Source organism: Oncorhynchus mykiss, chromosome 25 (genome assembly GCF_057628025.1).
Source record: "Oncorhynchus mykiss isolate SJ-2025 chromosome 25, ASM5762802v1, whole genome shotgun sequence".
NCBI lineage: Eukaryota > Metazoa > Chordata > Actinopteri > Salmoniformes > Salmonidae > Oncorhynchus > Oncorhynchus mykiss.
In genome coordinates this window covers 82,258,997-82,286,469 of record NC_143046.1, presented here as the reverse complement: position 1 = coordinate 82,286,469, position 27,473 = coordinate 82,258,997, and the positions used below count along the sequence as shown (strand labels likewise).

General features: G+C 44.0%; 1 protein-coding gene across 18 annotated transcripts in view; it reads right to left on the bottom strand.

The window, feature by feature from the left end:
- LOC110505844 (DNA (cytosine-5)-methyltransferase 3A) overlaps nucleotides 1-27,473 on the bottom strand; it is a 62,022-nt gene that overhangs the window by 15,523 nt on the left and 19,026 nt on the right. For 10 of the 18 annotated variants that reach the window (XR_016492054.1, XR_016492055.1, XR_016492057.1 and 7 more), the window contains 8 exons: nucleotides 27,085-27,231; nucleotides 12,740-12,979; nucleotides 12,173-12,331; nucleotides 11,817-11,924; nucleotides 6,035-6,191; nucleotides 5,171-5,320; nucleotides 4,678-4,722; nucleotides 3,968-4,047 (listed from right to left, as the gene is read on the bottom strand). Coding sequence is in view for 14 of the 18 variants with exons in the window: in XM_036962603.2 (XP_036818498.2) it covers nucleotides 3,968-4,047; nucleotides 4,678-4,722; nucleotides 5,171-5,320; nucleotides 6,035-6,191; nucleotides 11,817-11,924; nucleotides 12,173-12,331; nucleotides 12,740-12,979; nucleotides 27,085-27,231 (1,086 nt within the window). In the remaining 4 variants the exon portion in view is untranslated. Of the gene's footprint in view, nucleotides 1-3,967; nucleotides 4,048-4,677; nucleotides 4,723-5,170; nucleotides 5,321-6,034; nucleotides 6,192-11,816; nucleotides 11,925-12,172; nucleotides 12,332-12,739; nucleotides 12,980-22,196; nucleotides 22,994-27,084; nucleotides 27,232-27,473 lie in introns of those variants that run through there. The other 8 variants (XR_016492056.1, XM_036962607.2, XM_090221283.1 and 5 more) reach the window with 2 other exon arrangements.

The window sequence follows — 27,473 nt, the reverse complement described above, 5'->3', positions numbered from 1 at the left end:
GGAAGATGATGGCGGTAAATGTTGTACTTTTAAACTCGGACAAAACAGAGTTGCTAGTTCTAGGTCCCAAGAAACAAAGAGATCTTCTGTAGTATCTGACAATTAATGTTGATGGTTGTACAGTCGTCTCAAATAAAACTGAAGGGCCTCGGGGTTACTCTGGACCCTGATCTCTCTTTTGACGACCATATCAAGAATATTTCAAGGACAGCTTTTTCCATCTTCGTAACATTGCAAAAATCTGAAAGGTTTTGTCCAAAAATGATGCAGAAAAGCTAGTCCATGCTTTTGTCACTTCTAGATTAGACTACTGCAATGCTCTACTTTCCGGCTACCCGGATAATGCACTGAATACATTTCAGTTAGTGCTAGAATCTTGACTAGAACCAAAAAATGTGATCATATTACTCCAGTGCTAGCCTCTCTACACTGGCTTCCTGTTAAGGCTAGGGCTGATTTCAAGGTTTTATTGCTAACCTACAAAGCATTACATGAGCATGCTACCACCTACCTCTCCGATTTGGTCCTGCTGTACATACCTAGGATCACAAGACGCAGGCCTCCTTATTGTCCCTAGAATTTTTACGCAAACAGCTGGAGACAGGGCTTTCTGCTATAGAGCTCCATTTTTATAAAATGGTCTGCCTATCAATGAGAGCGACGCAGACTCGGTCTCGACTTTTAAGTCTTTATTGAAGATTCATCTCTTCAGTAGGTCCTATGATTGAGTGTATTCTGGCCCAGGGGTGTGAAGGTGAACGGAAAGTCACTGGAGCGGTTCCCCTCTCTCCACTGAGATAATCTGCCTCTGACCCTTTACGGGGGCTAAGTCACTGGCTTACTAGTGCTCTTCCCTGCCGTCCCTAGGAGGTGTGCGTCACTTGAGTGGGTTGAGTCACTGACATAATCTCCCTGTCCGGGTTGGCGCCCCCTCAGTTTGTGCCATGGGGGAGATCTTCATGGCCTATACTCAGCCTTGTCTCAGAGTAGTAAGTTGGTGGTTTGTGGATATCCCTTTAGTGGTGTTGGGGCTGTGCTTTGGCAAAGTGGGTGGAGTCATATCCTGCCTGGTTGGCCCTGTTCGGGGGTATTGTCGGGCGGGGCACCAGTGTCTCCCGACCCCTCCTGTCTCAGTCTCCAGTATCAATGCTGCAATAGTTTATGTGTCGGGGGGCTAGGGTCCGTCTGTTATATCTGGTGTAATTCTCCTGTCTTATCGGTGTCAGGACCTGAGCCCTGGGACCATGCCTCGGGTTCACCTGGTTGTGCTGCTGCTACAGTTTCAACTGTTCTGCCTGTGACTATGGAACGCTGATCTGTTCACCGGACGTGCTACCTTGTCCCGGACCTGCTGTTTTCGACTCTCTCTTTCTACCTCACCTGCTGTCTCGAACTCTGAATGCTCAGCTATGAAATGCCAACTGACATTTATTCCTGAGGTGCTGACCTGTTGCACCCACTACAACCACTGTGATTATTATTATTTGACCCTGCTGGTCATCTATGAATGTTTGAACATCTTGGCCATGTTCTGTTACAATCTCCACCCGGGCAGAGCCAGAAGTGCCCCCTTAGAGCCTGGTTCCTCTCTAGGTTTCTTCCTAGGTTCTGGCCTTACTAGGGAGTTGTTACTAGCCACCGTGCTTCTACATCTGTATTGTTTGCTGTTTGGGTTTTTTCGCTGGGTTTCTGTAGGGAAACTTTGTGACATCGGCTGATGTTTTAAAAAAAAGGCTTTATAAATAAATGTGATTGATTTATTGAAGTCAGCACTCCTGCTGCAGACACTTGATACATAGAGCCCTCCTACAGCTAGTCCTGACCCCTAAAGGTAGCACTGACCCCTACAGCTAGTCCTGACCCCTAAAGGTAGCACTGACCCCTACAGCTAGTCCTGACCCCTAAAGGTAGCACTGACCCCTACAGCGAGTCCTGACCCCTAAAGGTAGCACTGACCCCTACAGCTAGTCCTGACCCCTAAAGGTAGCACTGACCCCTACAGCGAGTCCTGACCCCTAAAGGTAGCACTGACCCCTACAGCTAGTCCTGACCCCTAAAGGTAGCACTGACCCCTACAGCTAGTCCTGACCCCTAAAGGTAGCACTGACCCCTACAGCTAGTCCTGACCCCTAAAGGTAGCACTGACCCCTACAGCTAGTCCTGACCCCTAAAGGTAGCACTGACCCCTACAGCTAGTCCTGACCCCTACAGCTAGTCCTGACCCCTAAAGGTAGCACTGACCCCTACAGCTAGTCCTGACCTCTAAAGGTAGCACTGACCCCTACAGCTAGTCCTGACCCCTAAAGGTAGCACTGACCCCTACAGCTAGTCCTGACCCCTAAAGGTAGCACTGACCCCTACAGCTAGTCCTGACCCCTAAAGGTAGCACTGACCCCTACAGCTAGTCCTGACCCCTAAAGGTAGCACTGACCCCTACAGCGAGTCCTGGCCCCTAAAGGTAGCACTGACCCCTACAGCTAGTCCTGACCCCTAAAGGTAGCACTGACTCCGACAGCTAGCATTGGCGCCTACAACTGGTCCTGACTTCTACAGCTAACACTGACTCCTACAACTGGTCCTGACTCCTACAGCTAACACTGACTCCTACAACTGGTCCTGACTCCTACAGCTAACATTGACTCCTACAACTGGTCCTGACTCCGACAGCTAGTCCTGACCCCTAAAGGTAGCACTGACTCCGACAGCTAGCATTGGCGCCTACAACTGGTCCTGACTCCTACAGCTAACACTGACTCCTACAACTGGTGCTGACTCCTACAGCTAGTCCTGACTCCTACAGCTAACACTGACTCCTACAACTGGTGCTGACTCCTACAGCTAGTCCTGACTCCTACAGCTAGTCCTGACTCCTACAGCTAGTCCTGACTCCTACAGCTAATCCTGACTCCTACAGCTAGTCCTGACTCCTACAGCTAGTCCTGACTCCTACAGCTAGTCCTGACTCCGACAGCTAACACTGACTCCTACAACTGGTGCTGACTCCTACAGCTAGTCCTGACTCCTACAGCTAGTCCTGACTCCTACAGCTAGTCCTGACTCCTACAACTGGTGCTGACTCCTACAGCTAGTCCTGCCTCCTACAGCTAGTCCTGACTCCTACAGCTAGTCCTGACTCCTACAGCTAGTCCTGACTCCTACAGCTAATCCTGACTCCTACAGCTAGTCCTGACTCCTACAGCTAGTCCTGACTCCTACAGCTAGTCCTGACTCCTACAGCTAACACTGACTCCTACAACTGGTGCTGACTCCTACAGCTAGTCCTGACTCCTACAGCTAGTCCTGACTCCTACAGCTAGTCCTGACTCCTACAACTGGTGCTGACTCCTACAGCTAGTCCTGCCTCCTACAGCTAGTCCTGACTCCTACAGCTAGTCCTGACTCCTACAGCTAATCCTGACTCCTACAGCTAGTCCTGACTCCTACAGCTAGTCCTGACTCCTACAGCTAGTCCTGACTCCTACAGCTAACACTGACTCCTACAGCTAGTCCTGACTCCTACAGCTAGTCCTGACTCCTACAGCTAGTCCTGACTCCTACAGCTAACACTGACTCTTACAACTGTTCCTGACTTCTACAGCTAGTCCTGACTCCTACAGCTAGTCCTGAGTTCTATAACTGGTCCTGACTCCTACAGCTAGTCCTGACTCCTACAGTTAGTCATGACTCCTACAGCTAGTCATGACTCCACCAGCTAGTCCTGAGTTCTATAACTGGTCCTGACTCCTACAGTTAGACCTGACTCCGACAGTTAGTCATGACTCCTACAGTTAGTCATGACTCCTACAGCTGGTCCTGACCCCTACAGTTAGTCCTGACTCCTACAGCTGGTCCTGACTCCTACAGCTGGTTCTGACTCCTACAGCTAGTCCTGACTCCTACAACTAGTTCTGACTCTTACAGCTAGTCCTGACTTCATGGCCTCGATGGCCTCTTCTTCCCTCCTTACCTTACAGCTCTGGCACATTCCTCCAGCAAACAGAGGGTGTTCACGGGAAATATTCAAACTTCCACAGGAGATGCAGATGTCTGTGGAGAAAGACAGGATGTAATTGGTGCAAGCCAGAGACGTAGTGGTAAAACCAACAAGTGGGTATACCCTGATCGCTCAGAGATGTAAATCAATAAGTGGGTAACTAATCTCTGATGGAGAGACGGTGCTTTAACATAATAGGCGCCTAGCAACTACTTACAAAAGAAAAAGGTGCGTAAACAGAGTCCTTTATGAACATTTATACAACGGGTGTGTCTAATCCTGAATGCTGATTGGTTAAAACCGCATTCCAGCCAGTGTTAAAATGCCTATTTATTCTGTTCCATCTGACTGCACAATCCAATGTCAAGAAAGTTCAATGCCCACAAGACCAACTGGAGGTCTGAAAATCCCACTGCCATGCAGCCAGCCTTGGACCCAAAAGGAATAATTGAACAGATCATGTAGAATGTACATTTCATAAGGAAAGCCAATATGCTTTGAGGATATAAAATAGTCACTTCGTTCTGTTTGATGCCCACTGAACACGAGCCTGGCTACCTGAACATGAGCCTGGCTGCCTGAACACGACCCTGACTGTCTGAAGACGACCCTGGCTGTCTGAGAACGACCCTGGCTGTCTGAACACGACCCTGGCTGTCTGAACACAGAGACAGAACACTTACCCTCTATGCTTCTGCACTTCTGTCTCACTTCATACACGAGTCTCTCTGGAAACAGACAGACAGTTTCAGATCAGGATTAGATATGCATGTTTGTTGTATTATTTGTGGGGGACGACATGTTTACTGTTGTTTACATCTGCAGACATACTTCCTCCTACCCCTCCATTTGCTTCACATATATTAAATAGATCTATCTACAATATAAAGTGTATTATAACGAGAGTTAGGCTGAGTACATTTATAACAACTACATAAAAGCTAGATAAGAACTACATAACATTTACCAGCTACATAACATACAACACCTACACTCATTAACAGATTTGATGTGTTAACCCTTTGACTTCTAGTACAAGCACCTGCTAACCTGTCACCACACACACACACACACACACACACAAACACACACACACACAGCCCTGAGATCCTCCCTGAGGAGGAAGTATATAGGGGTCACAACCCCTATTTAAGCCACTTAAAGGAGCCGCCTTACCTCTCGTCCCCTCATCAATCATCTCCTTGACCTTGGGTTTCTCGGCTGCTGTGCTTTTGCGAGGCTTTTTGGCTGGAGGGGGCGTGTAGGCTGCCGCCTCTGGCTCCACCCAGACGTCAGGGTACACCTCCTTATATGGGTTACGCTCCTCTGGTGGGCGGGGCATATGAGTAAGACAATAAACACCTCTGATAAGCAGAGGAAAACAGAGTACTTCCAAAGGACAACCCAAGTCAGATTCTTTATTTCCCCATTATGTGCCATGTTAGCTGTTGTGTAATACATCTAGCATATGGTGTAGAAATTGAGCTTCTGCTTTCTTTGTGGCGCTCATTTCGGTAACACTTTACTTAAAGCCTGCCGGTATATTGGATTATTACTTGTTTATAAGCGTGTAGGTAGGTAGGGGCGGTAGGTAGCCCAGCGGCTAAGGAGTTGGACCTGTAGCCGCAAGGTGGCCAGTCTGAATCCCGGGCCAGGCGCTGGAAAAAAGGGGGGAATTGATCTGGCAACTGGAGGGCTGCTGGGATCACATCCTAAAGACATTCCCCCACCGTTGGGCCCTTGAGCAAGGCCCTTATCCCCACAACATGCTCTCCAGCTGCAGTCTGGCCCTGTACTTCTCTCAACTGTGTGTGATGTGTGCTGTCTCGGTGGGAGTTGAGAAGGGAGCAGAGGACACATTTCACTTGGCCACTGTAACGTGGACACTTCAATGGTATTGTAGGTATGAGCCTTCACGTCTTATTAGAAGGGTTGTAACATGATATGAGCTCCTCTTGCCTTCAGGTGGCTCTAAGCTCAGGTGATTTCCAATATATTCACTACAAATCATTGTAAAATAAACATGAAACTCTAACTTACCTTCTGGTGGCTCTAGGCCCTTGGGCCCGGTGGGTTGGAAGCCTGTCATAGCCCAATCTATCATCTGGTTGTTGTGTAGATCCACTGACTTGGAGGTGTCTGTCTCATCGCTCTCTGGACAGGCAAGGAAGGCTTTGCCTGCACGGGTGCTAGCCACCTGCAAAGAGACATGACCTGTCAGTGTTATCATAATTTCATCACGTGTGTGTGTGTGTGTGTGTGTGTGTGTGTGTGTGTGTGTGTGTACAGTGGGGTCCGAAATGATTGACACCCTTGATAAAGATGAGCAAAAATGACTGTGTAAAATAAATAATTAAAATGCTGAGCTATATTGTATGCAAATTATATTATCTTATACTCATTTTATACTAATACAATTGCTTTGTGTTGCTTAAGAAGTAAAACAGCTCTATTTTCGTGTCATTCAACAAATGTAAATGCCTGGAGTTAAAAGTTATTGGCACTTGGATTGGAACTGGTGCTTTGGTCAGGTAATATGAAAATAGAGCTTTTTGGCCACGCACACCAGTGGTGGGTTTGGTGTCTAAATGACAACGGATCCGTAGAAAATAACCCAATACCTACTTTAAACCAGTGGTGGGTTTGGTGTCTAAATGACAACGGATCCGTAGAAAATAACCCAATACCTACTTTAAACCAGTGGTGGGTTTGGTGTCTAAATGACAACGGATCCGTAGAAAATAACCCAATACCTACTTTAAACCAGTGGTGGGTTTGGTGTCTAAATGAGAACGGATCCGTAGTAAATAACCCAATACCTACTTTAAACCAGTGGTGGGTTTGGTGTCTAAATCACAACGGATCCGTAGAAAATAACCCCATACCTACTTTAAACCAGTGGTGGGTTTGGTGTCTAAATGACAACGGATCCATAGAAAATAACCCCATACCTACTTTAAACCAGTGGTGGGTTTGGTGTCTAAATGACAACGGATCCGTAGAAAATAACCCAATACCTACTTTAAACCAGTGGTGGGTTTGGTGTCTAAATGACAACGGATCCGTAGAAAATAACCCAATACCTACTTTAAACCAGTGGTGGGTTTGGTGTCTAAATGACAACGGATCCGTAGAAAATAACCCCATACCTACTTTAAACCAGTGGTGGGTTTGGTGTCTAAATGACAACGGATCCATAGAAAATAACCCCGTACCTACTTTAAACCAGTGGTGGGTTTGGTGTCTAAATGACAACGGATCCGTAGAAAATAACCCCATACCTACTTTAAACCAGTGGTGGGTTTGGTGTCTAAATGACAACGGATCCGTAGAAAATAACCCAATACCTACTTTAAACCAGTGGTGGGTTTGGTGTCTAAATGACAACGGATCCGTAGAAAATAACCCCATACCTACTTTAAACCAGTGGTGGGTTTGGTGTCTAAATGACAACGGATCCATAGAAAATAACCCAATACCTACTTTAAACCAGTGGTGGGTTTGGTGTCTAAATGACAACGGATCCGTAGAAAATAACCCAATACCTACTTTAAACCAGTGGTGGGTTTGGTGTCTAAATGACAACGGATCCGTAGAAAATAACCCCATACCTACTTTAAACCAGTGGTGGGTTTGGTGTCTAAATGACAACGGATCCGTAGAAAATAACCCAATACCTACTTTAAACCAGTGGTGGGTTTGGTGTCTAAATGACAACGGATCCGTAGAAAATAACCCAATACCTACTTTAAACCAGTGGTGGGTTTGGTGTCTAAATGACAACGGATCCGTAGAAAATAACCCAATACCTACTTTAAAATATGGTGGTGGATCTTTGATTTTTTGTTTCCTTTTTTGTTTCCACCGATCCTTGTTAAGGTCAACGGCATCATGAACTTTACTCAGTAGGGGCATTTGAAACGTTGAAAACGTGTGGTTTGAATGGAAGAGGGCAGTCCACAAGTGCAGACAAAGGATATCAAGGGTCTGTAATGTTTCTGTATGGAGGAAGGGTCTAAAGTCCCTCCCAATGTGTTGTCCAACTAATAAAACATTTTAGAAAAGGCGCAGTGCCGTTATCCTCACAAGGTGAGGTATTGAAAGGTATTGAAAACGGGGTGTCAATACATTTTACTCCCATCTTTTTAAGAAAAAAATTACTACTTGTTAAACAAAATCCCTTTCTCTGAGCAATTGTATTAGTATAGAATTCCCAGATTTTTGGGAGCATACAATATAGCTCAGTATCTAAATTGTTTATTTCATACAGTCATTTATGCTCGTCTTTATCAAGAGTGTCAATCATTTCATAGCCCACTGTATGTACAGTGCATTCGCAAAGTATTCAGACCCCTTCCCCTTTTCCACATTTTGTTACGTTACAGCCTTATTCTAAAATGGATTAAATAAAACATTTTCCTCATCAATCTACACACAATACCCCATAATGATGAAGTGAAAACAGGTTTTTCAAAGTTTATACACATGTATTAAATATAAAAAACAGAAATGCCTTTGCTTTGACACTCGAAATTGAGCTCAGGTGTTTCCTGTTTCCATTGGTCATCCTTGAGATGTTTCTATAACTTGATTGGAGTCCACTGTGGTAAATCCAATTGATTGGACATGATTTGGAAAGGCACACACTTGTCTATCCAAGGTCCCACAGTTGACAGTGCATGTCCGCAAAAGCAAAAACCAAGCCATGAGGTTGAAGTAATTGTCCGTGGAGCTCCGAGACAGGATTGTGTCGAGGCATAGACCTGGGGAAGAGTACCAAAACATGTCTGCAGCATTGAAGGTCCCCAAGGACACAGTGGCCTCCATCATTCTTAAAAATAATACGTTTTGAACCACCAAGACTCTTTCTAGAGCAGGCCACCCAGCAAAACTGAGCAATCGGGGGAGAAGGGTCTTGGTCAGGGAGGTGACCAAGAACCCGATGGTCACTCTGACAGAGCTCCTCTTTAAAGATGGGAGAACCTTCCAGAAGGACAACCATCTCTGCAGCACTCCACCAATTAGGCCTTAATGGTAGATTGCCCAGACGGAAGCCACTCCTCAGAAAAGGCACATGACAGCCTGCTTGGAGTTTGCCAAAAGGCACCTAAAGGGCTCATCTTGAGAACCAAGATTGAACTCTTTGGCCTGAATGCCAAGAGTCACATCTGGCGGAAACCTCACACCATCCCTACAATGAAGTATGGTGGAGGCAGCATCATGCTGTGGGGATGTTTTTCAGCGGCAAGGACTGGGAGACTAATCAGGATTGAGGGAAAGATGTAGCAAAGTACAGAGAGATCTTTGATGAAAACCTGCTCCAGAGCACTCAGGACCTCAGACTGGGGCGAAGGTTCACCTTCCAACAGGACAACAACCCTAAGCACACAGTCATGACACCGCAGGAGTGGCTTTGGGACAAGTCTCTGAATATCCTTGGGTGGACCAGCCAGAGCCCGGACTTGAACCCGATCAAACATCACTGGAGAGACCTGAGAATAGCTGTGCAGCGATGCTCCCCATCCAACCTGACAGAGCTTGACAGGATCTGCAGAGAAGAATGGGAGTAACTCCCCAAATACAGGTGTGCCAAGCTTGTAGCGTCATACCCAACAAGACTCGATGTTGTAATCGCTGCCAAAGGTGCTTCAACAAAGTACTGAGTAAAGGATTTGAATACTTATGCAAATTAAATATTTATGTTTTTAATTTGTAATAAATTATGCAAAAAGTTCTTAAAATCTGTTTTTGATTTGTCATTATGGGGTTTGTGTTTAGATTGATGAGTAAAAAAACTAAAATGTAATCCATTTAGAATAAGGCTGTAACATAACAAAACATAGAAAAAGTCAAGGGGTCTGAATACTTTCCCAATGCACTGTATGTATGTATACTAGCAGGTATTTACATTGACATTTTAGTCATTTAGCAGATGCTCTTATCCAGAGAGATTTACAGTAATGAGTCATTTAGCAGACGCTCTTATCCAGAGAGATTTACAGTAATGAGTCATTTAGCAGACGCTCTTATCCAGAGAGATTTACAGTAATGAGCCATTTAGCAGACGCTCTTATCCAGAGAGATTTACAGTAATGAGTCATTTAGCAGACGCTCTTATCCAGAGAGATTTACAGTAATGAGTCATTTAGCAGACGCTCTTATCCAGAGAGATTTACAGTAATGAGTCATTTAGCAGACGCTCTTATCCAGAGAGATTTACAGTAATGAGCCATTTAGCAGACGCTCTTATCCAGAGAGATTTACAGTAATGAGTCATTTAGCAGACGCTCTTATCCAGAGAGATTTACAGTAATGAGTAATTTAGCAGACGCTCTTATCCAGAGAGATTTACAGTAATGAGTCATTTAGCAGACGCTCTTATCCAGAGAGATTTACAGTAATGAGTCATTTAGCAGACGCTCTTATCCAGAGAGATTTACAGTAATGAGTCATTTAGCAGACGCTCTTATCCAGAGAGATTTACAGTAATGAGTCATTTAGCAGACGCTCTTATCCAGAGAGATTTACAGTAATGAGTCATTTAGCAGACGCTCTTATCCAGAGAGATTTACAGTAATGAGTCATTTAGCAGACGCTCTTATCCAGAGAGATTTACAGTATTGAGTCATTTAGCAGACGCTCTAATCCAGAGAGATTTACAGTATTGAGTCATTTAGCAGATGCTCTTATCCAGAGATATACAGTATTGAGTCATTTAGCAGACGCTCTTATCCAGAGAGATTTACAGTATTGAGTCATTTAGCAGACGCTCTTATCCAGAGAAATGTACAGTATTGAGTCATTTAGCAGACGCTCTTATCCAGAGATTTACAGTAAGTATTATAAGCCTCTGTCATTACTATAGAGTACACCTTCTTGGAGCCATTCTATAATAATAATAATAATGGGGAATGGTTTACCAAGAAAAACGTCCAAAATGACTAAAGAAGTAAACTCTTTTTGACCTTAGATGTGGTAAATTTGGAGTGTTCAAAATTATTATCAGTATGTTCCGGCCCCCCGGAAATTCCTCTCAGACAAAAATCGGACCCCGCGGCTGAATCTAGTTGCCTACCTATGGTCTATGGTTTTGAGATGTGCTGTATCTTTGAGCTATCCCTCCCAGTGCACAAAGCTGGTAGACATGACATTATCACAATCAAACTACAACCATTACAATGAAATTATAATCCATTACAACCAGATTATAATCAATTACAACAAGATTATAATCCATTACAACCAGATTATAATCAATTACAACAAGATTATAATCCATTACAACCAGATTATAATCCATTACAAACCAGATTATAATCCATTACAAACCAGATTATAATCCATTACAAACCAGATTATAATCCATTACAACCAGATTATAATCCATTACAACCAGATTATAATCCATTACAACCAGATTATAATCCATTACAACCAGATTATAATCCATTACAACCAGATTATAATCCATTACAACCAGATTATAATCCATTACAAACCAGATTATAATCCATTACAACCAGATTATAATCCATTACAACCAGATTATAATCCATTACAACCAGATTATAATCCATTACAACCAGATTATAATCCATTACAACCAGATTATAATCCATTACAACCAGATTATAATCCATTACAACCAGATTATAATCCATTACAACCAGATTATAATCCATTAAAACCAGATTATAATCCAGGTCTAGTTGTGAACTGGTAATAATGACGTAATTTCAAACAGTTTAACCCGCTGCGAAGACTGTGATGGGAAACGACTGAATACTGTGAATGAAACAATGAAAACTAACCCCGTACTGACCTGTAGCACCTCGTAGATGGCTTTCTTATACATGGGCTGCTTGATGAAGGTGGGCTGATGGAAGGCGTTGGAGAAGGAACTGAAAGGCAACAGTTTCTCTACACACACCTGTACAACACAACATTGTCATTGATCTTTTTAATTTATTTTTTAATTAGTGGAACAGAAATGGTGTTTATAACGGGTGGTGTTCCGTAGGGTATACTGTAGCAAAACGTTTAAAACGGAAACTGAAAATGACTGTTTTTTATTGGGCAAATTAATCCAGGTAGTCCCTTCCAGTTCCACTCTGTTTTCATCTGTTTGGTGCCTACCGAACACAACACTGTTTCCCTGTTTTACAGTTTTTTACTCACCACTGAGAATTTTCCGTCACCGAACCACATGACCCATCGTGTCCCCTCGGCAGCTCGGCTGCGTCCGGTCATCCACCAGGAGACAATACGACCTGGCCACCAGGAAAACCCCCTCAGCTTCCCCCACACCAGCTCCCCAATGCCGAAATCCCGCCCGTCCTACAGCACAACAACAACAACGGTCAACAACAATAACACCACCAGGGGTTCCAGAGTGGCACAGCGGTCTAAGGCACTGCATCTCAATGCTAGAGGCGTCACTACAGACCCTGATTCGATTCCAGGCTGTATCACAACCGCCCATGATTGGGGTAGGTCGACATTGTAAATAAGAATTTGTTCTTAACTGACTTGCCTAGTTAAATAAAGTTTAAATAAATACATAAAAGGAGAACCCCCTCAGCTTCCCCCACACCAGCTCCCTAATGCCAAAACCACACCTGTACTATCATCACATACCCATACTAACAAACAACAATGTACTCAATGAACTATCAGTCAGTGTCTGGTGGATGACCGTCTGCTAAATGGTATACATTATATGTAATTGCTACACTGTGTGTTTACCTCGTACTCCGGCTCAGTATCAGCAGTCTTGGGGGATGTCGTGTCCCCTCCTGCCATGGGGACAGGTTCAGGTGTGGTGGCCACAGTCGGGGACGCTGGGTCCGTGGGCTGCTGTTGTTGTTGTTGTTGCTGGTGGGGTGTGATGACTGACACCTCTTCTTTCTGTTGTGGCTCAGGCTCCATCTCCTCATGGTCCTCCATTAAGTTCAACACTGACACCAGTTGGGCTTTTTTCTCTGCCTGAAACACCACAGAGACAGGGGACAGGGAGAGGTCACTTTTCTCTGCCTGAAACACCACAGTGCATATATATACAGTGCCTTGCGAAAGTATTCGGCCCCCTTGAACTTTGCGACCTTTTGCCACATTTCAGGCTTCAAACATAAAGATATAAAACTGTATTTTTTTGTGAAGAATCAACAACAAGTGGGACACAATCATGAAGTGGAACGACATTTATTGTCACACAGGGATAAAGAGGAAGCTACATGTAGAGTTCAGCGCATTTAAAAGTGAATATTTCAAAAACCTTTCTGAAGAAAGTTTAACGCAGTGGTTCCAAAACTTTTTGGGTCCAAGACCCCATTTTGATATCAATTTATTTTTGCGACCTCACCATGTAAATAAAAAGGTTATGTAATCAAAGGCCAATGTTTACTTCTTTAATTGGGGCTATGACAATTTATTACAAATCAGTGTGACAGTACTTTTGACAGTATTTCAATCTGAAGGAAGTATGGTTTGAAGTGAATTAAATGCATTAGAAAGGTATTGGGAAGTTCAGAAGATCATCAGCCAATAATTGGGTATAATCTTCTTTGTAGAAAATTAAATCATCATTGATGATGTAAATTTACCCCTCAGCCTGATTTAGTGCCTGGGCAAAATCTTTCCCCCTCAGTCTGATTTAGTGCCTGGTCTAAATCTTTCCCCCTCAGCCTGATTTAGTGCCTGGTCTAAATCTTCCCCCCTCAGCCTGATTTAGTGCCTGGTCTAAATCTTTCCCCCTTAGCCTGATTTAGTGCCTGGTCTAAATCTTTCCCCCTTAGTCTGATTTAGTGCCTGGTCTAAATCCTTCCCCCTTAGCCTGATTTAGTGCCTGGGCTAAACCTTTTCCCTTTTTTTTCAGTTTCTCTTGCGACCCCATTTTCAAATCAGTTGACCAGCGACCCCTAGTTTGGGAAACACTGGGTTAATGGGACAAACTCTCTGCAATTTCATTAGCAATCATCTGACAATAACCCATGTATTCTTGGACTCCCGAGTGGTACAGTGGTCTAAGGCACTGCATCTCAGTGCTTGAGGTGTCACCACAGACACAAATGGCCCAGCGTTGTCCAGGTTTAGCCGGTGTAGGCCGTCATTGTAAATAAGAATTTGTTCTTATTAGTTAAATAAAGGTTAAAAATATATTTCTATGTATTTTACATCCACTTTGTAGCTAAACCTAACATAGCAGGCATAAAATAAACACCTGAAACTTGATCCCCTTCATACTGGTCTTGACAGGAAGAAAACATGTTGGGGAGGTTCTCTTCTGTACTGTTCAACCAATCCAGTAAATGTGGAGGAGGAGTTAAGATGAAGTGTCTCCTTGATAACGTCCAAAAGAGGAAGTTGTGTCACAGGCTCTTTTGAAAACTGGAACGTCCCCAGTTGTTGGGGACTCAACATAGGCTACTTTACAGCAAACGCCTTATTTACATCACTACAATACTGGTTTTCAATTCTCAGAACTGTACAGCAAAGTCTCCCCTCAAGACTGCACACAGAGAAGCCAATCACCAGTAGGATCAGAACTACACACAGAGAAGCCAATCACCAGTAGGATCAGGACTACACACAGACAAGCCAATCACCAGTAGGATCAGGACTACACACAGAGAAGCCAATCACCAGTAGGATCAGGACTACACACAGACAAGCAAATCACCAGAAGGATCAGGACTACACACAGACAAGCCAATCACCAGTAGAATCAGGACTACACACAGACAAGCCAATCACCAGTAGGATCAGGACTACACACAGAGAAGCCAATCACTAGTAGGATCAGGACTACACACAGACAAGCCAATCACCAGAAGGATCAGGACTACACACAGACAAGCCAATCACCAGTAGGATCAGGACTACACACAGAGAGGTCAATCACCAGAAGGATCAGGACTACACACAGAGAGGTCAATCGCCAGACGGATCAGGAGTAGAGGTCGACCGATTAATCGGAATGGACGATTAATTAGGGCCGATTTCAAGTTTTCATAACAATCGGAAATCGGTTTTTTTGGACACGGATTTGGCTGATTTAAAAAATAAATAATTACACCTTTATTTAATCTTTATTTAACTAGGCAAGTCAGTTAAGAACAAATTCTCATTTTCAATGACGGCCTAGGAACGGTGGGTTAACTGCCTTGTTCAGGGGCAGAACGACAGATTTTTACCTTGTCAGCTCGGGGATTCAATCTTGCAACCTTACAGTTAACTAGTCCAACGCTATAACCACCTGCCTCTCGTTGCACTCCACGAGGTGCCTGCATGTTACGCGAATGCAGTAAGCCAAGGTAAGTTGCTAGCTAGCATTAAACTTATCTTATAAAAAACAATCAATCAATCATAATCACTAGTTAACTACACATGGTTGATGATATTACTAGTTTATCTAGCGTGTCCTGCAGTGCATATAATCAATGTGGTGCGCATTCGCGAAAAAGGAATGTCGTTGCTCCAATGTGTACTTAACCATAAACATCAATGCCTTTCTTAAAATCAATACACAGAAGTATATATTTTTAAACCTGCATATTTAGCTAAAAGAAATCAAGGTTAGCAGGCAATATTAACCAGGCGAAATTGTGTCACTTCTCTTGCATTCATTGCACGTAGAGTCAGGGTATATGCAACAGTTTGGGCCGCCTGGCTCTTTGCGAACTCATTTGGCAGAATTTTACGTAATTATGACATAACATTGAAGGTTGTGCAATGTAACAGGAATATTTAGACTTATGGATGCCACCCATTAGATAAAATATGGAACTGGATATGGAAATATGCCACCCATTGAATAAAAACCAGATTCTAGAACCTTGCCATCCTAAACTTGTATAAACATTATTTTCTCAGTAAAAGTCCACTCTGTTCACTGATACAAAAGCAAACAGGTTTCTCTTCCAAAAGAAGATGAAAGGAAAAATCCACTCCAAAAATATATTCTGATATTTTTTGCATTATTAGAGGCCCTAAATTATATATATATATTTTTTGGCCCTAAATATTTTGCTTGTCAGCAGTCCATTTTTCACTTGCCAACTCAAAACCGGATCATCATGGTGTGGCAAGTGACATGTTGCTTCTTGAAAAACCTACAACCTGAAAACCTGAGCGCTGACTTGCAAAACATTTTGGGAATGTACTGTATCAACAGTGGACAAATGACAAAATTATTAAAATATCGTTTTTGAGTGGATTTTTCCTTTAATGCTACCCTGTATAAATAGCCTGTATAAATAACCTATATATCTGAATAAAGATACAAATCCTATACAATACTTTAGTGTCCACTGTCCAGCACTGGCGGCTGTTCACACAATACAAAGAGAAAACTGTAGTATAGAGCACTGCCCAATAATGTTTCTACCATGTTGTGCTGCTACCATGTTGTGCTGCTACCATGTTGTGCTGCTACCATGTTGTGCTGCTACCATGTTGTGCTACTACAATGTTGTGCTGTTACCATGTTGTGTTGCTACCATGTTGTGCTGCTACCATGTTGTGCTGCTACCATGTTGTGCTACTACCATGTTGTGCTACTACCATGTTGTGTTGCAACCATGTTGTGTTGCTACCATGTTCTGCTGCTACCATGTTGTGCTGCTACCATGTTGTGCTACTACCATGTTGTGCTACTACCATGTTGTGCTGTTACCATGTTGTGCTGCTACCATGTTGTGCTGTTACCATGTTGTGCTGCTACCATGTTGTGCTGCTACCATGTTGTGCTACTACCATGTTGTGCTGCTACCATGTTGTGTTGCAACCATGTTGTGTTGCTACCATGTTGTGCTGCTACCATGTTGTGCTGCTACCATGTTGTGCTGCTACCATGTTGTGCTGCTACCATGCTGTGCTGTTGTCATGTTGTGTTGCTGCCATGCTATGTTGTCATCTTAGGTCTCTCTTTATGTAGTGCTGTGTTGTCTCTCTTGTCGTGATGTGTGTTTTGTCCTATATTTTTATTTTAAAAAATAGATTTTTTTATCCCAGCCCCCGTCCCCGCAGGAGGCCTTTTGCCTTTTGGTAGGCCATAATTGTAAATAAGAATTTGTTCTTAACTGACTTGCCTGGTTATATAAAAGGTTAATTAAATAAATACAATTTAAATATCTGCTGACCAATAGCATCTCTCTATGTACTGTATTTGCTAGGCCCTGACGTCTCCAGGCAGTAGACAGAGGGAGAGTTCACTGGGTTTTGGTACCTGACACTGAACCAATCACACAGAGAGGACGAGAGAGAGGCCCTACAGCCCCTCTCACACTAAATTCCCAACAGCTGCACTCATCCTACTGCAGTCTGCCTCTCTCTCTCTGTCACGTTCTCTCTCTCAATCAAGTTCTCTCTCTCTCTGTCACTTTCTCTCTCTCTTTCTCTCTCTCAGGTTCTCTCTCTCTGTCACTTTCTCTATATCTCTATCAGGTTCTCTCTCTCTCTCTCTCTGTCACTTTCTCTCTATCTCTATCAGGTTCTCTCTCTCTCTGTCACTTTCTCTCTATCAGGTTCCCTCTCTCTCTCGCTCTGTCACTTTCTCTCTCTCTCTACCAGGTTCTCTCTCTTTCTCTCTATCAGGTTATCTCTATCTCTCTATCAGGTTCTCTCTCTCTCTGTCACTTTCTATCTCTATCAGGTTCTCTCTCTCTCTCTCCCCCTGTCACTTTCTCTCTTTCTATCGGGTTCTCTCTCTCTCTGTCACTTTCTCTCTTTATCGGGTTCTCCCTCTCTATCGGGTTCTCCCTCTCTATCGGGTTCTCCCTCTATCTCTCTGTCTCTCTATCAGGTTCTCCCTCTATCTTTCTATTTCTCTCGCTCAGTCGCTGTCTATCTCTTTCTCTCTGTTGCTCTCTATCTCTCTCCTTGCCTTTCTCTTTTACACACAGTATATATCTCTCAAAATACACACACACATGTGAAAACCCTTCCCTGCACTTATTCCAATGCTCTGGTGCAAAATCTTTCTCAGGTTTCTCTCACACTATGAGTGTCCCAGGACTGTAGTGTATCAAATAGTGGGTGCTTATATTTGTCCTGTTTCATTTCATGTACAAGTGGGTAACCTGTACAAGTGTGAGGTGTGAAATGAAAATTGAATTTTTGCATATCCCAACTCTCCCTGAGACACCCTCGGAGAGATAAGGAGAGGGCTGGGAACAAACCCTAAGCCCCCGTCTGAGTCTTCCCTTCCTCCCTCTCTGCCTCTCGCCCTCCCTCCCTCCCTCCATACAGTAGGCCCTCAGGGAGAGGGGGTGGATGGGGAGGGGCTGGTGAGGCAGAGCAGAAACATGTGGTGTTCAATCAAGAGGCTCTGCTCTAGTTTATAAATATCTGCAGTAAGTAGTGGATGACTTCCTGGTTCAAAGCCCTCCTCAACCATATGTGTTAGAGTGTTGGTTCAGCTGGCTCCGCTAAAGGTTATACAGGAGGCAGGGGATTTGATGTGTAGAGGAGGGAAAATATGTCCTGTAAAAAAATTATACTTTAAACACTGTTTTCTTCTAAGTCTATGATGGTAATACACTTTTTACTAGGTTTTAGTTGAACACAGGAGTCAGGGGATGAGCAGAGTATAGAGGTGGTGTCCTCTTGGACGTGTGTTAGATTTAAACAAACTTGTGAATCAAACACACTGATTCAAACACTCTGAACCAAATAAACTTGTTAATCAAACACACTGATTTAAACACTCTGAATCAAATAAACTTGTGAATCAAACACTCTGAACCAAATAAACTTGTTAATCAAACACTCTGAACCAAATAAACTTGTTAATCAAACACACTGATTCAAACAAACTTGTGAATAAAACATCCTGATTCAAATACACGGATTCAAACAAACTTGTGAATAATACACACTGATTCAAACAAACTGATTCAAACAAGCTGATTCAAACAAAATCCACATATATTATCTACTTATAGTAATAAAGTTTTACTATGTTTTCTTATGCAGTCGAATAATTGATTTGGTGCCAAGATCATTCCTGGCAAGTCAAATCTGTTACAAGTGCACCTGTTGATACTGTGGACACAGTATGGCACAACAAAGGAATCTCTGCTAATCATTGACTGGAAAAATACAAAATAAACTGACTTCAATGGGTTCAGACTCATTGATAATGTAACAGGCCATCTGGTGGGACTACAACACAGTAAGTAAGTTACAGGTAGATTTTAAGGAAGTGATGAAAACTTATGCACTCACTACTGTAAGTTGCTCTGGATAAGAGCGTCTGCTAAATGACAAAAATGTCAAATAGAAATGTAAAATCCTGTAGGCTACTGTACAGTACTGTTACAACGGTACTGTGGTGGCCATCTTGGCACGTTTTGGGGGAGTAACTGCTCTCTCCAGGGTGCTGCTAGTGGGTCATTTATCCTCAGAATCAATGGAAAGCTGACTCTACCAAACAATGGTGGGGGAGGAATAGAGTACAGGGGCTATAAGAACCAGATATTTTTCTCTGGCCTTTTTCCCAGCTGTAAATGCCCCCTTTTGGGGCCTCTCTCTCTCACGTGAGAGTGCAGCTACACCAGGCAGGCAGTCTGCAAGACAGGCTCTCTAGATCTACAGGAGAGAAAAATAAAACGCACAGAGGTAGTGAGAGAGAGAGAGAGAGAGAGAGAGAGAGAGAGAGAGAGAGAGAGAGAGAGAGAGAGAGAGAGAGAGAGAGAGAGAGAGAGAGAGAGAGAGAGAGAGAGAGAGAGAGAGGAGAGAGAGAGAGAGAGAGGAGGAGAGAGAGAGAGAGAGAGAGAGAGAGAGAGAGAGAGAGAGAGAGAGAGAGAGAGAGAGAGAGAGAGAGAGAGAGAGAGAGAGAGAGAGAGAGAGAGAGAGAGAGAGAGAGAGAGAGAGAGAGAGAGAGAGAGAGAGAGAGAAGGCAGTCTTTATCATTTTACACACGCTGCCTACCACTGACAACTTCAGAAATACCAGCTAGCTAGCAGCACATATACACTATGTGCCAACTCAGAGATCAACATAGAAAATGACACCATGAATGGATACTAACAATAAGACCAGTAGGAAGGAAAAGTAGCTACTCCTGGTAAATGGTATCTTTGATGTTAAAAAGATGCTGAGTGTTGGTATAATGTACCATACAGACATACTGTCCTACACACTAAACTTGTCTCAAATATATACAGTACTGTACTGCACACAGGAAAGAAGGCAAACATAAGCAACAATGGAGAAACGACTAACTGCTAACTGTTATCAGCTAACTGCTAACTGCTATCAGCTACCTGTTAACTGTTATCAGCTAACTACTAACTGCTAACTGTTATCAGCTAACTGCTAACTACTAACTGTTATCAGCTAACTGCTAACTGTTATCAGCTAACTGCTAGCTACTAACTGCACCTGGTTGAGATTAGTAGGTTAGTAGTTATTCGGTGGAAAAGCCCTCCACTCCTCTGACTGACTTCCTGACGACAGAGACATTTTGCAGAAGACAACCTCTCTTGTCACGTGTTTGTTGTTCAGTACCCCATGAGGCCCCCAGTTCCTAGGCAAATAATACCCCATGAGGCCCTCAGTTCCTAGGCAAATAATACCCCATGAGGCCCCCAGTTCCTAGGCAAATAATAAGAGCTGCTTCTTATTCATAGACTGGATCTATAACAGTTTCCACACATAATAGCAGCTTCATGTCTAGTGTTACCAGATGAAATAGACAACTACACGGTTAATATACAGGTATGGTCAAGGATTTGACCAAGTCATTTCTCTGACACAAAGATCTCCAACACGTCTCCTCTGTAGTCAGGAACAGTGAATTACTGTATACTGTATGACCAACTGGGTGGTATTTGTAAAGCATTAATAAAACACAACCATTTCTTTCCCCACACAGAAGAAATCAATGGGGATTCCCAGAGAGTTGTAAGCTAAAATGAATAATGTGATTCAACATTATAGTAACAGACTGTTGGGATCATCAGATCATGATCATAGCTGCTTTCAGGCAGGTAATTAACCCTGAAACACCTTAACACACAGATGAACACAGCAGAACCGTGTGTAGCAATGTGGTAACAGTATTCATTAGCCCTAATTGTTGTCATAATGCCCCACAATGGCTGTGTATTTTATTACTGGCCCAGGCGGGGGGGCACTCAGATACACACACACATCTGTTCCACGCGCGCACACACACATTCGCACATGCCCAAGCACACACACACACACTGGGGGTCACACACACACACACACACACACACACACACACACACACACACACACACACACACACACAGAAAGACGCCATCTGGTCCCCATTGTATTGGGTCCTTTTAGGAGGCAAGTAGGAATAATATTCCAGGGTCAGTCATGAATACATGAACATAGTTCACTATGAATACACAAATGGTATTGTTAAAACTGCCACCCGATGAGCTTGGTCAAATTACTTTCAAAAGGACTTGAAAATCTTTTAATCATCTTACAAGGAATTTCCATTAAGCATATCCCCCCCCTTCTACTTACTATGCCTGTAATATGTGGTTGTCCCACCTATTCATCTTAAGATGAATTCACTAACTGTAAGTGGCTCTAGATAAGAGCGTCTGCTAAATGACTACAGTGTAAAATGTAGACTTAAAACAGTCCCCACGACAGAGAGAAGGGTTGAGGCCTAGCATTGAACTTCCTCCCAGTTCAACCGGCTCAGATATTCAATCTTTACACTACAAACTCTACAGCTGCTAAACCGTCTGTCAGAGACATAGGCATCATGCTTTTAGAACTATTCTGATCTAGAATGGGTGGCTGATAATGTACATAAAAGTGTCATGTATTGTGTAAGAAAGTAGCTTATCTAAACTGGGAAGAAAACCAAACCCCCCACCCGGGAAAAAAATAGTAAAAACACAGAAAACACAGCTAATGTGTGCATTAAAAACTCTTAGTGTTACTGCTGTAAAACAGGAATCAGGATCACATTATTCTCATAAAATAAAATAAATAAAAAAGGTTTTCTCTGCACTTGTGAAAATCACAGCTTTCACTTTCCTTTCATAAAGAGAGTGTTTCCCTTTAAGCTGCTGAGAGACAACAGATGGGCAGTAGCAACTCTAGTGAAATACCCGAAGTCAGCATATTCCTCTTGCTGTATGCGGGTTCATGTCTAATGCACACACTCCACCACAATGTTAGCAAACAAATAATGCAATGCACATACCCATACACGCTGGCACACAATCCTTTTAATCCAATGTGGGGGCTGCAATTTGTTTACCCCCCACTCCTGGGGTAGAGGAGATCACTCAATAAAAATAAAGAAAGAAGCATGAACATTTCTTTGTCTGGAAAATTCAGGGTCAGGTGACTGAAGACAGGAATTCTGGTTGGCTAGAGAGGACTTGCAAATGTTGGCAGTGAGCCAAGAGGCTGCCTTGCCAACAGTGCTGGAAATATGCTGCAACCTCATCTTCATCCTCATATCCATAGCTGGGGCTGGGGGAGGGGTTCGGAGAAGAATGAGGGGCGGGAGGAAGGAGAGAAAAGTCCACTGTAAGACAAGGAACTTAAAAAGAGTGATCCCTCTCTTTCTCTGGGAGAAACGGAAGAACAGAGTAGAAAGGAATTATTCCCCTTTAAGCTAACCCTTTCAGTTCAGACAGCTCCTTTCCTTCTCAGTCAACTCCAGAACACAGTTAACCTGATGCCTTGGCCCCAGCAACAACAACAACAACAACAACAACAACAACAGCCAAACCAGCCAGCTTATTCTTTACCTCTTTCTGTTTAGTCCTGGGAAAAGGGCTTCTGCAATGCCATCACAACAAATCCATCTTTATGCAAATGTTATCACAAAGAAATAAAATGTATATCACAATATACTGACTATTTCTTCTAACACATGCTTATTTTATGAAATGTTATCTTATGATTTTTAAAGCCGCTAGTTGAAATAAAATCTGCTTCTATATTTGTAAAAGAGAGCTGTGGTGCCTAACCTCAGCTGCCTGTTTCTGTGGTTCTTTACCACGTTTCACTCGCCAGACCCCAGCATGTCCTGCTAATTTGCAAATAATTCCCCCCGCCAGACACTCTTATGGGTTCTTCCCAAGCCTGCTCCAATGGCAGGGCTGGAGGCTGGAGGGTGGGTGAGAGACGAAATGGTAGCCCCCATCTTGTTGCCATGGACACAGCCACTCATTACGTAACAGTGACAGTCTCACTACAAGTTCTGGCCTTACTACCAGGAGTATTATAGTCTGAAGGGAGGAGAGGGGGGGGGAAGGAAGGAAGGAAGGAAGGAGAGAAAGGGAGAGAGAGAGGAGAGAGCAAGAGAGCGAGGGAGGGAGGGAGAGAGAGGGGGGGAGGGAGGGAGGGGGAGGGAGGGAGGGAGAGAGAGGGGGGGAAGGAAGGAAGGAAGGAAGGGAGGAAGAAAGAAGGAAGGAAGGAAGGAAGGAAGGAAGGAAGGAAGGAAGGAAGGAAGGAAGGAAGGAAGGAAGGAAGGAAGGAAGGAAGGAGAGAGAGCGAGAGAGAGAGAGAGAGGAGGTAGGGAGGTAGAGACAGAGGGAGGAGGGATGGGAGAGAGGGATAGAGAGAAAGAGATAGGGAGGGAGGTAGAGACAGAGGGGAGGAGGATGAGAGAGAGGGATAGAGAGAGAGATAGGGAGGGAGGTAGAGACAGAGTGGAGGAGGGATGAGAAGAAAGGATAGGGAGGGAGGAGAAGACAGAGGGAGGAGGGGATGGAGGAGGGATAGGGAGAAAGAGATAGGGAGGGAGGTAGAGACAGAGTGGAGGAGAGATGAGAGAGAGGGATAGAGAGAAAGAGATAGGGAGGGAAGTAGAGACAGAGGGGAGAGGATGAGAGAGAGGGATAGAGAGAAAGAGATAGGGAGGGAAGTAGAGACCGAGTGGAGGAGGGATGAGAGAGAGGGATAGAGAGAAAGAGATAGGGAGGGAAGTAGAGACAGAGTGGAGGAGGGATGAGAGAGAGGGATAGAGAGAAAGAGATAGGGAGGGAAGTAGAGACAGAGTGGAGGAGGGAGGAGAGAGAGGGATAGGGAGGGAGGTAGAGACAGAGGGGAGGATGGATGAGAGAGAGGGATAGGGAGGGAGGTAGAGACAGAGGGGAGGAGAGATGAGAGAGAGGGATAGGGAGGGAGGTAGAGACAGAGGGGAGGAGAGATGAGAGAGAGGGATAGAGAGAAAGAGATAGGTAGGGAAGTAGAGACAGAGGGGAGGAGGGATGAGAGAGGGATAGGGAGGGAGGTAGAGACAGAGGGGAGGAGGGATGAGAGAGAGGGATAGAGAGAAAGAGATAGGGAGGAAGTAGAGACAGAGGGGAGGAGGGATGAGAGAGAGGGATAGGGAGGGAGGTAGAGACAGAGGGGAGGAGGGATGAGAGAGAGGGATAGAGAGAAAGAGATAGAGTGGGAGGGAAGTAGAGACAGAGGGAGGAGGGATGAGAGAGAGGGATAGAGAGAAAGAGATAGGGAGGGAGGTAGATACAGAGGGGAGGAGGGATGAGAAAGAGGGATAGAGAGAAGAGATAGGGAGGTAGAGACAGAGTGGAGGAGGGATGAGAGAGCGGGATAGGGAGGGAGGTAGAGACAGAGGTGAGGAGGATGAGAGAGAGGGATAGAGAAAGAGATAGGGAGGGAAGTAGCGACAGAGGGGAGGAGGGATGAGAGAGAGGGATAGAGAAAGAGATAGGGAGGGAAGTAGCGACAGAGGGGAGGAGGGATGAGAGAGAGGGATAGAGAGAAAGAGATAGGGAGGGAAGTAGAGACAGAGGGGAGGAGGGATGAGAGAGAGGGATAGAGAGAAAGAGATAGGGAGGGAGGTAGAGACAGAGGGGAGGAGGGATGAGAGAGAGGGATAGAGAGAAAGAGATAGGGAAGGAGGTAGAGACAGAGGGGAGGAGGGATGAGAGAGAGGGATAGGGAGAAAGAGATAGGGAGGGAGGTAGAGACAGAGGGGAGGAGGGATGAGAGAGAGGATAGGGAGGGAGGTAGAGACAGAGTGGAGGAGGATGAGAGAGAGGATAGAGAAGAAAGAGATAGAGTGGAGGGAGTAGAGACAGAGGGGGAGGAGAGAGAGAGAGAGGGATAGGGAGGGAGGTAGAGACAGAGGGGAGGAGGGATGAGAGAGAGGGATAGGGAGGGAGGTAGAGACAGAGGGGATGAGGGATGAGAGAGAGGGATAGGGAGGGAGGTAGAGACAGAGGGGAGGAGAGATGAGAGAGAGGGATAGAGAGAAAGAGATAGGGAGGGAGGTAGAGACAGAGGGGATGAGGGATGAGAGAGAAAGAGATAGAGTGGGAGGGAAACATTTCTAAGGATTTATGACATATTGTTTTGAGAAAGAGTTATTAATGATCTGAAATGAAATCCCACAGCTTGAATAAGCAGTAGAGTACATTACGTCACATTGGGTTAGTAGGAGTGGAGGCATGCTGTGAGTCACATTCAGGAGGAGGCATGCTGTGTAGTCACATTCAGGAGGAGGCATGATTTCAGAAACAACCAATGCAATAGCCTGTTAAAGGATGTACATTTGGCAGCCACATTACTGCAACATAAACTATAATGAAGTGGTTGTAACAACAGAAGAACGTGCTTATTAGTCTCGATATTGTAAATTAACTTAATTAGTCTTGATATCGTAAATTAACTTAATTAGTCTTGATATCGTAAATTAACTTTATTAGTCTTGATATTGTAAATTAACTTATTTAGTCTTGATATTGTAAATTTACTTAATTAGTCTTGATATTGTAAATGAACTTTATTAGTCTGATATCGTAAATTTACTTTATTAGTCTTGATATCGTAAATTAACTTAATTAGTCTTGGTATCGTAAATTAACTTTATTAGTCTTGATATCGTAAATTAACTTAATTAGTCTCGACGTTGTAAATTAACTTTATTAGTCTTGATATTGTAAATAACTTATTTAGTCTTGATATTGTAAATTTACTTAATTAGTCTTGATATTGTAAATTAACTTTATTAGTCTTGATATCGTAAATTAACTTTATTAGTCTTGATATCGTAAATTAACTTAATTAGTCTTGGTATCGTAAATTAACTTTATTAGTCTTGATATCGTAAATTAACTTAATTAGTCTCGACGTTGTAAATTAACTTGGTTTTCTCTCCTTAGTTTGCATTATTACTGGATTTCCAATTAGTTCATTACATGGCTAATAAACTTAAGCTCAGTTTGGATTCAGGTGGGGGCTAGATTAGTCTTTAACTGGTCCATGCCTATAATGTGACTTTGGGCTGTATAGTGAGAACCAAACTGAGGCAACAAAGCACAAAAGTGAGCAACAACATAGCGGCCATTTATCATTGGTCAACAATGGTGCCCTGAAGTAGGTCCTACAAAGACACAAAGACAGGAAGGAAACTGTGAACTCAACCAACCTACAAAAACAATGAAATAAATGGTATCTCTTTGATATATCAATGAGCTATCAAATACACTTGGCTGTGAGAGAACCCAACAAATACCGTCCCACTTTGCTGAGAATGCCCTGTCTATTGGCCTCTTGGAATCTTGGTAACCCTGCCAGACAGCTCTAGACTATTTGTGGTCCCTGAAACCAGGTTTGAATAACAGGATGGCTAGAGAGGACTGGGAACAAATCATCTCCATAACAAATCAGGGCCCACTAGGGCTGAAACCCAATGATTCAAATCTTTGGAGTCAGTCCTAGAGCCCACACATAAGTCCCACAATTGTGAAAGATATCAACATCGGGCACCCCCAAGACACATTGGGCACCCCAAGGGAACCTCCGAGACACATTGGGCACCCCCACGACACATTGGGAACCCCCAAGACACATTGGGCACCCCCACGACACATTGGGAACCCCCAAGAAACATTGGGCACCTCCAAGACACATTGGGCACCTCCAAGACACATTGGGCACCTCCAAGACACATTGGGAACCCCCAAGACACATTGGGGACCACCAAGACACATTGGGCACCCCCAAGACACATTGGGCACCCCCAAGACACATTGGGCACCCTTAAGAGTCTAACCCTGCCTGAGACAGTGGCTAGCCAGCCATCCAGTGGGAGGTACTGTACTCACCTCCATCTTCCACTTGGCCAGCCACTCCTCCCTGGTCCTCTTGCTAATGTAATATGGGTCCCCGGCCTGGAAGGTTACTCTGGGAATGGGCCTCTGACGCAGACTGACGGAGCCACGCAGCCTGCCTGTCCCAGGGCCTCCAACTCCCTGTTTAAAGGGATACAAAGAAGAACACCGGAATAAAGATATTAACTAACGTACTTGTTTTCTGTTAGTTTGTTCTGCTTTTTGCAAGGTTGTAGAGGAGGAAGATGACTCAGGCAAACAGTTTCATGCTATCACTGCTGAAACTGCTGGCTAGTACTGTTGCTAGTTAGCCAGAGAAGCAATATTTTGCTCTTTGTCCCTTTTGGGGTGTGGGCGAAGGGGGGCTGCGTAGGGGGGGTGCT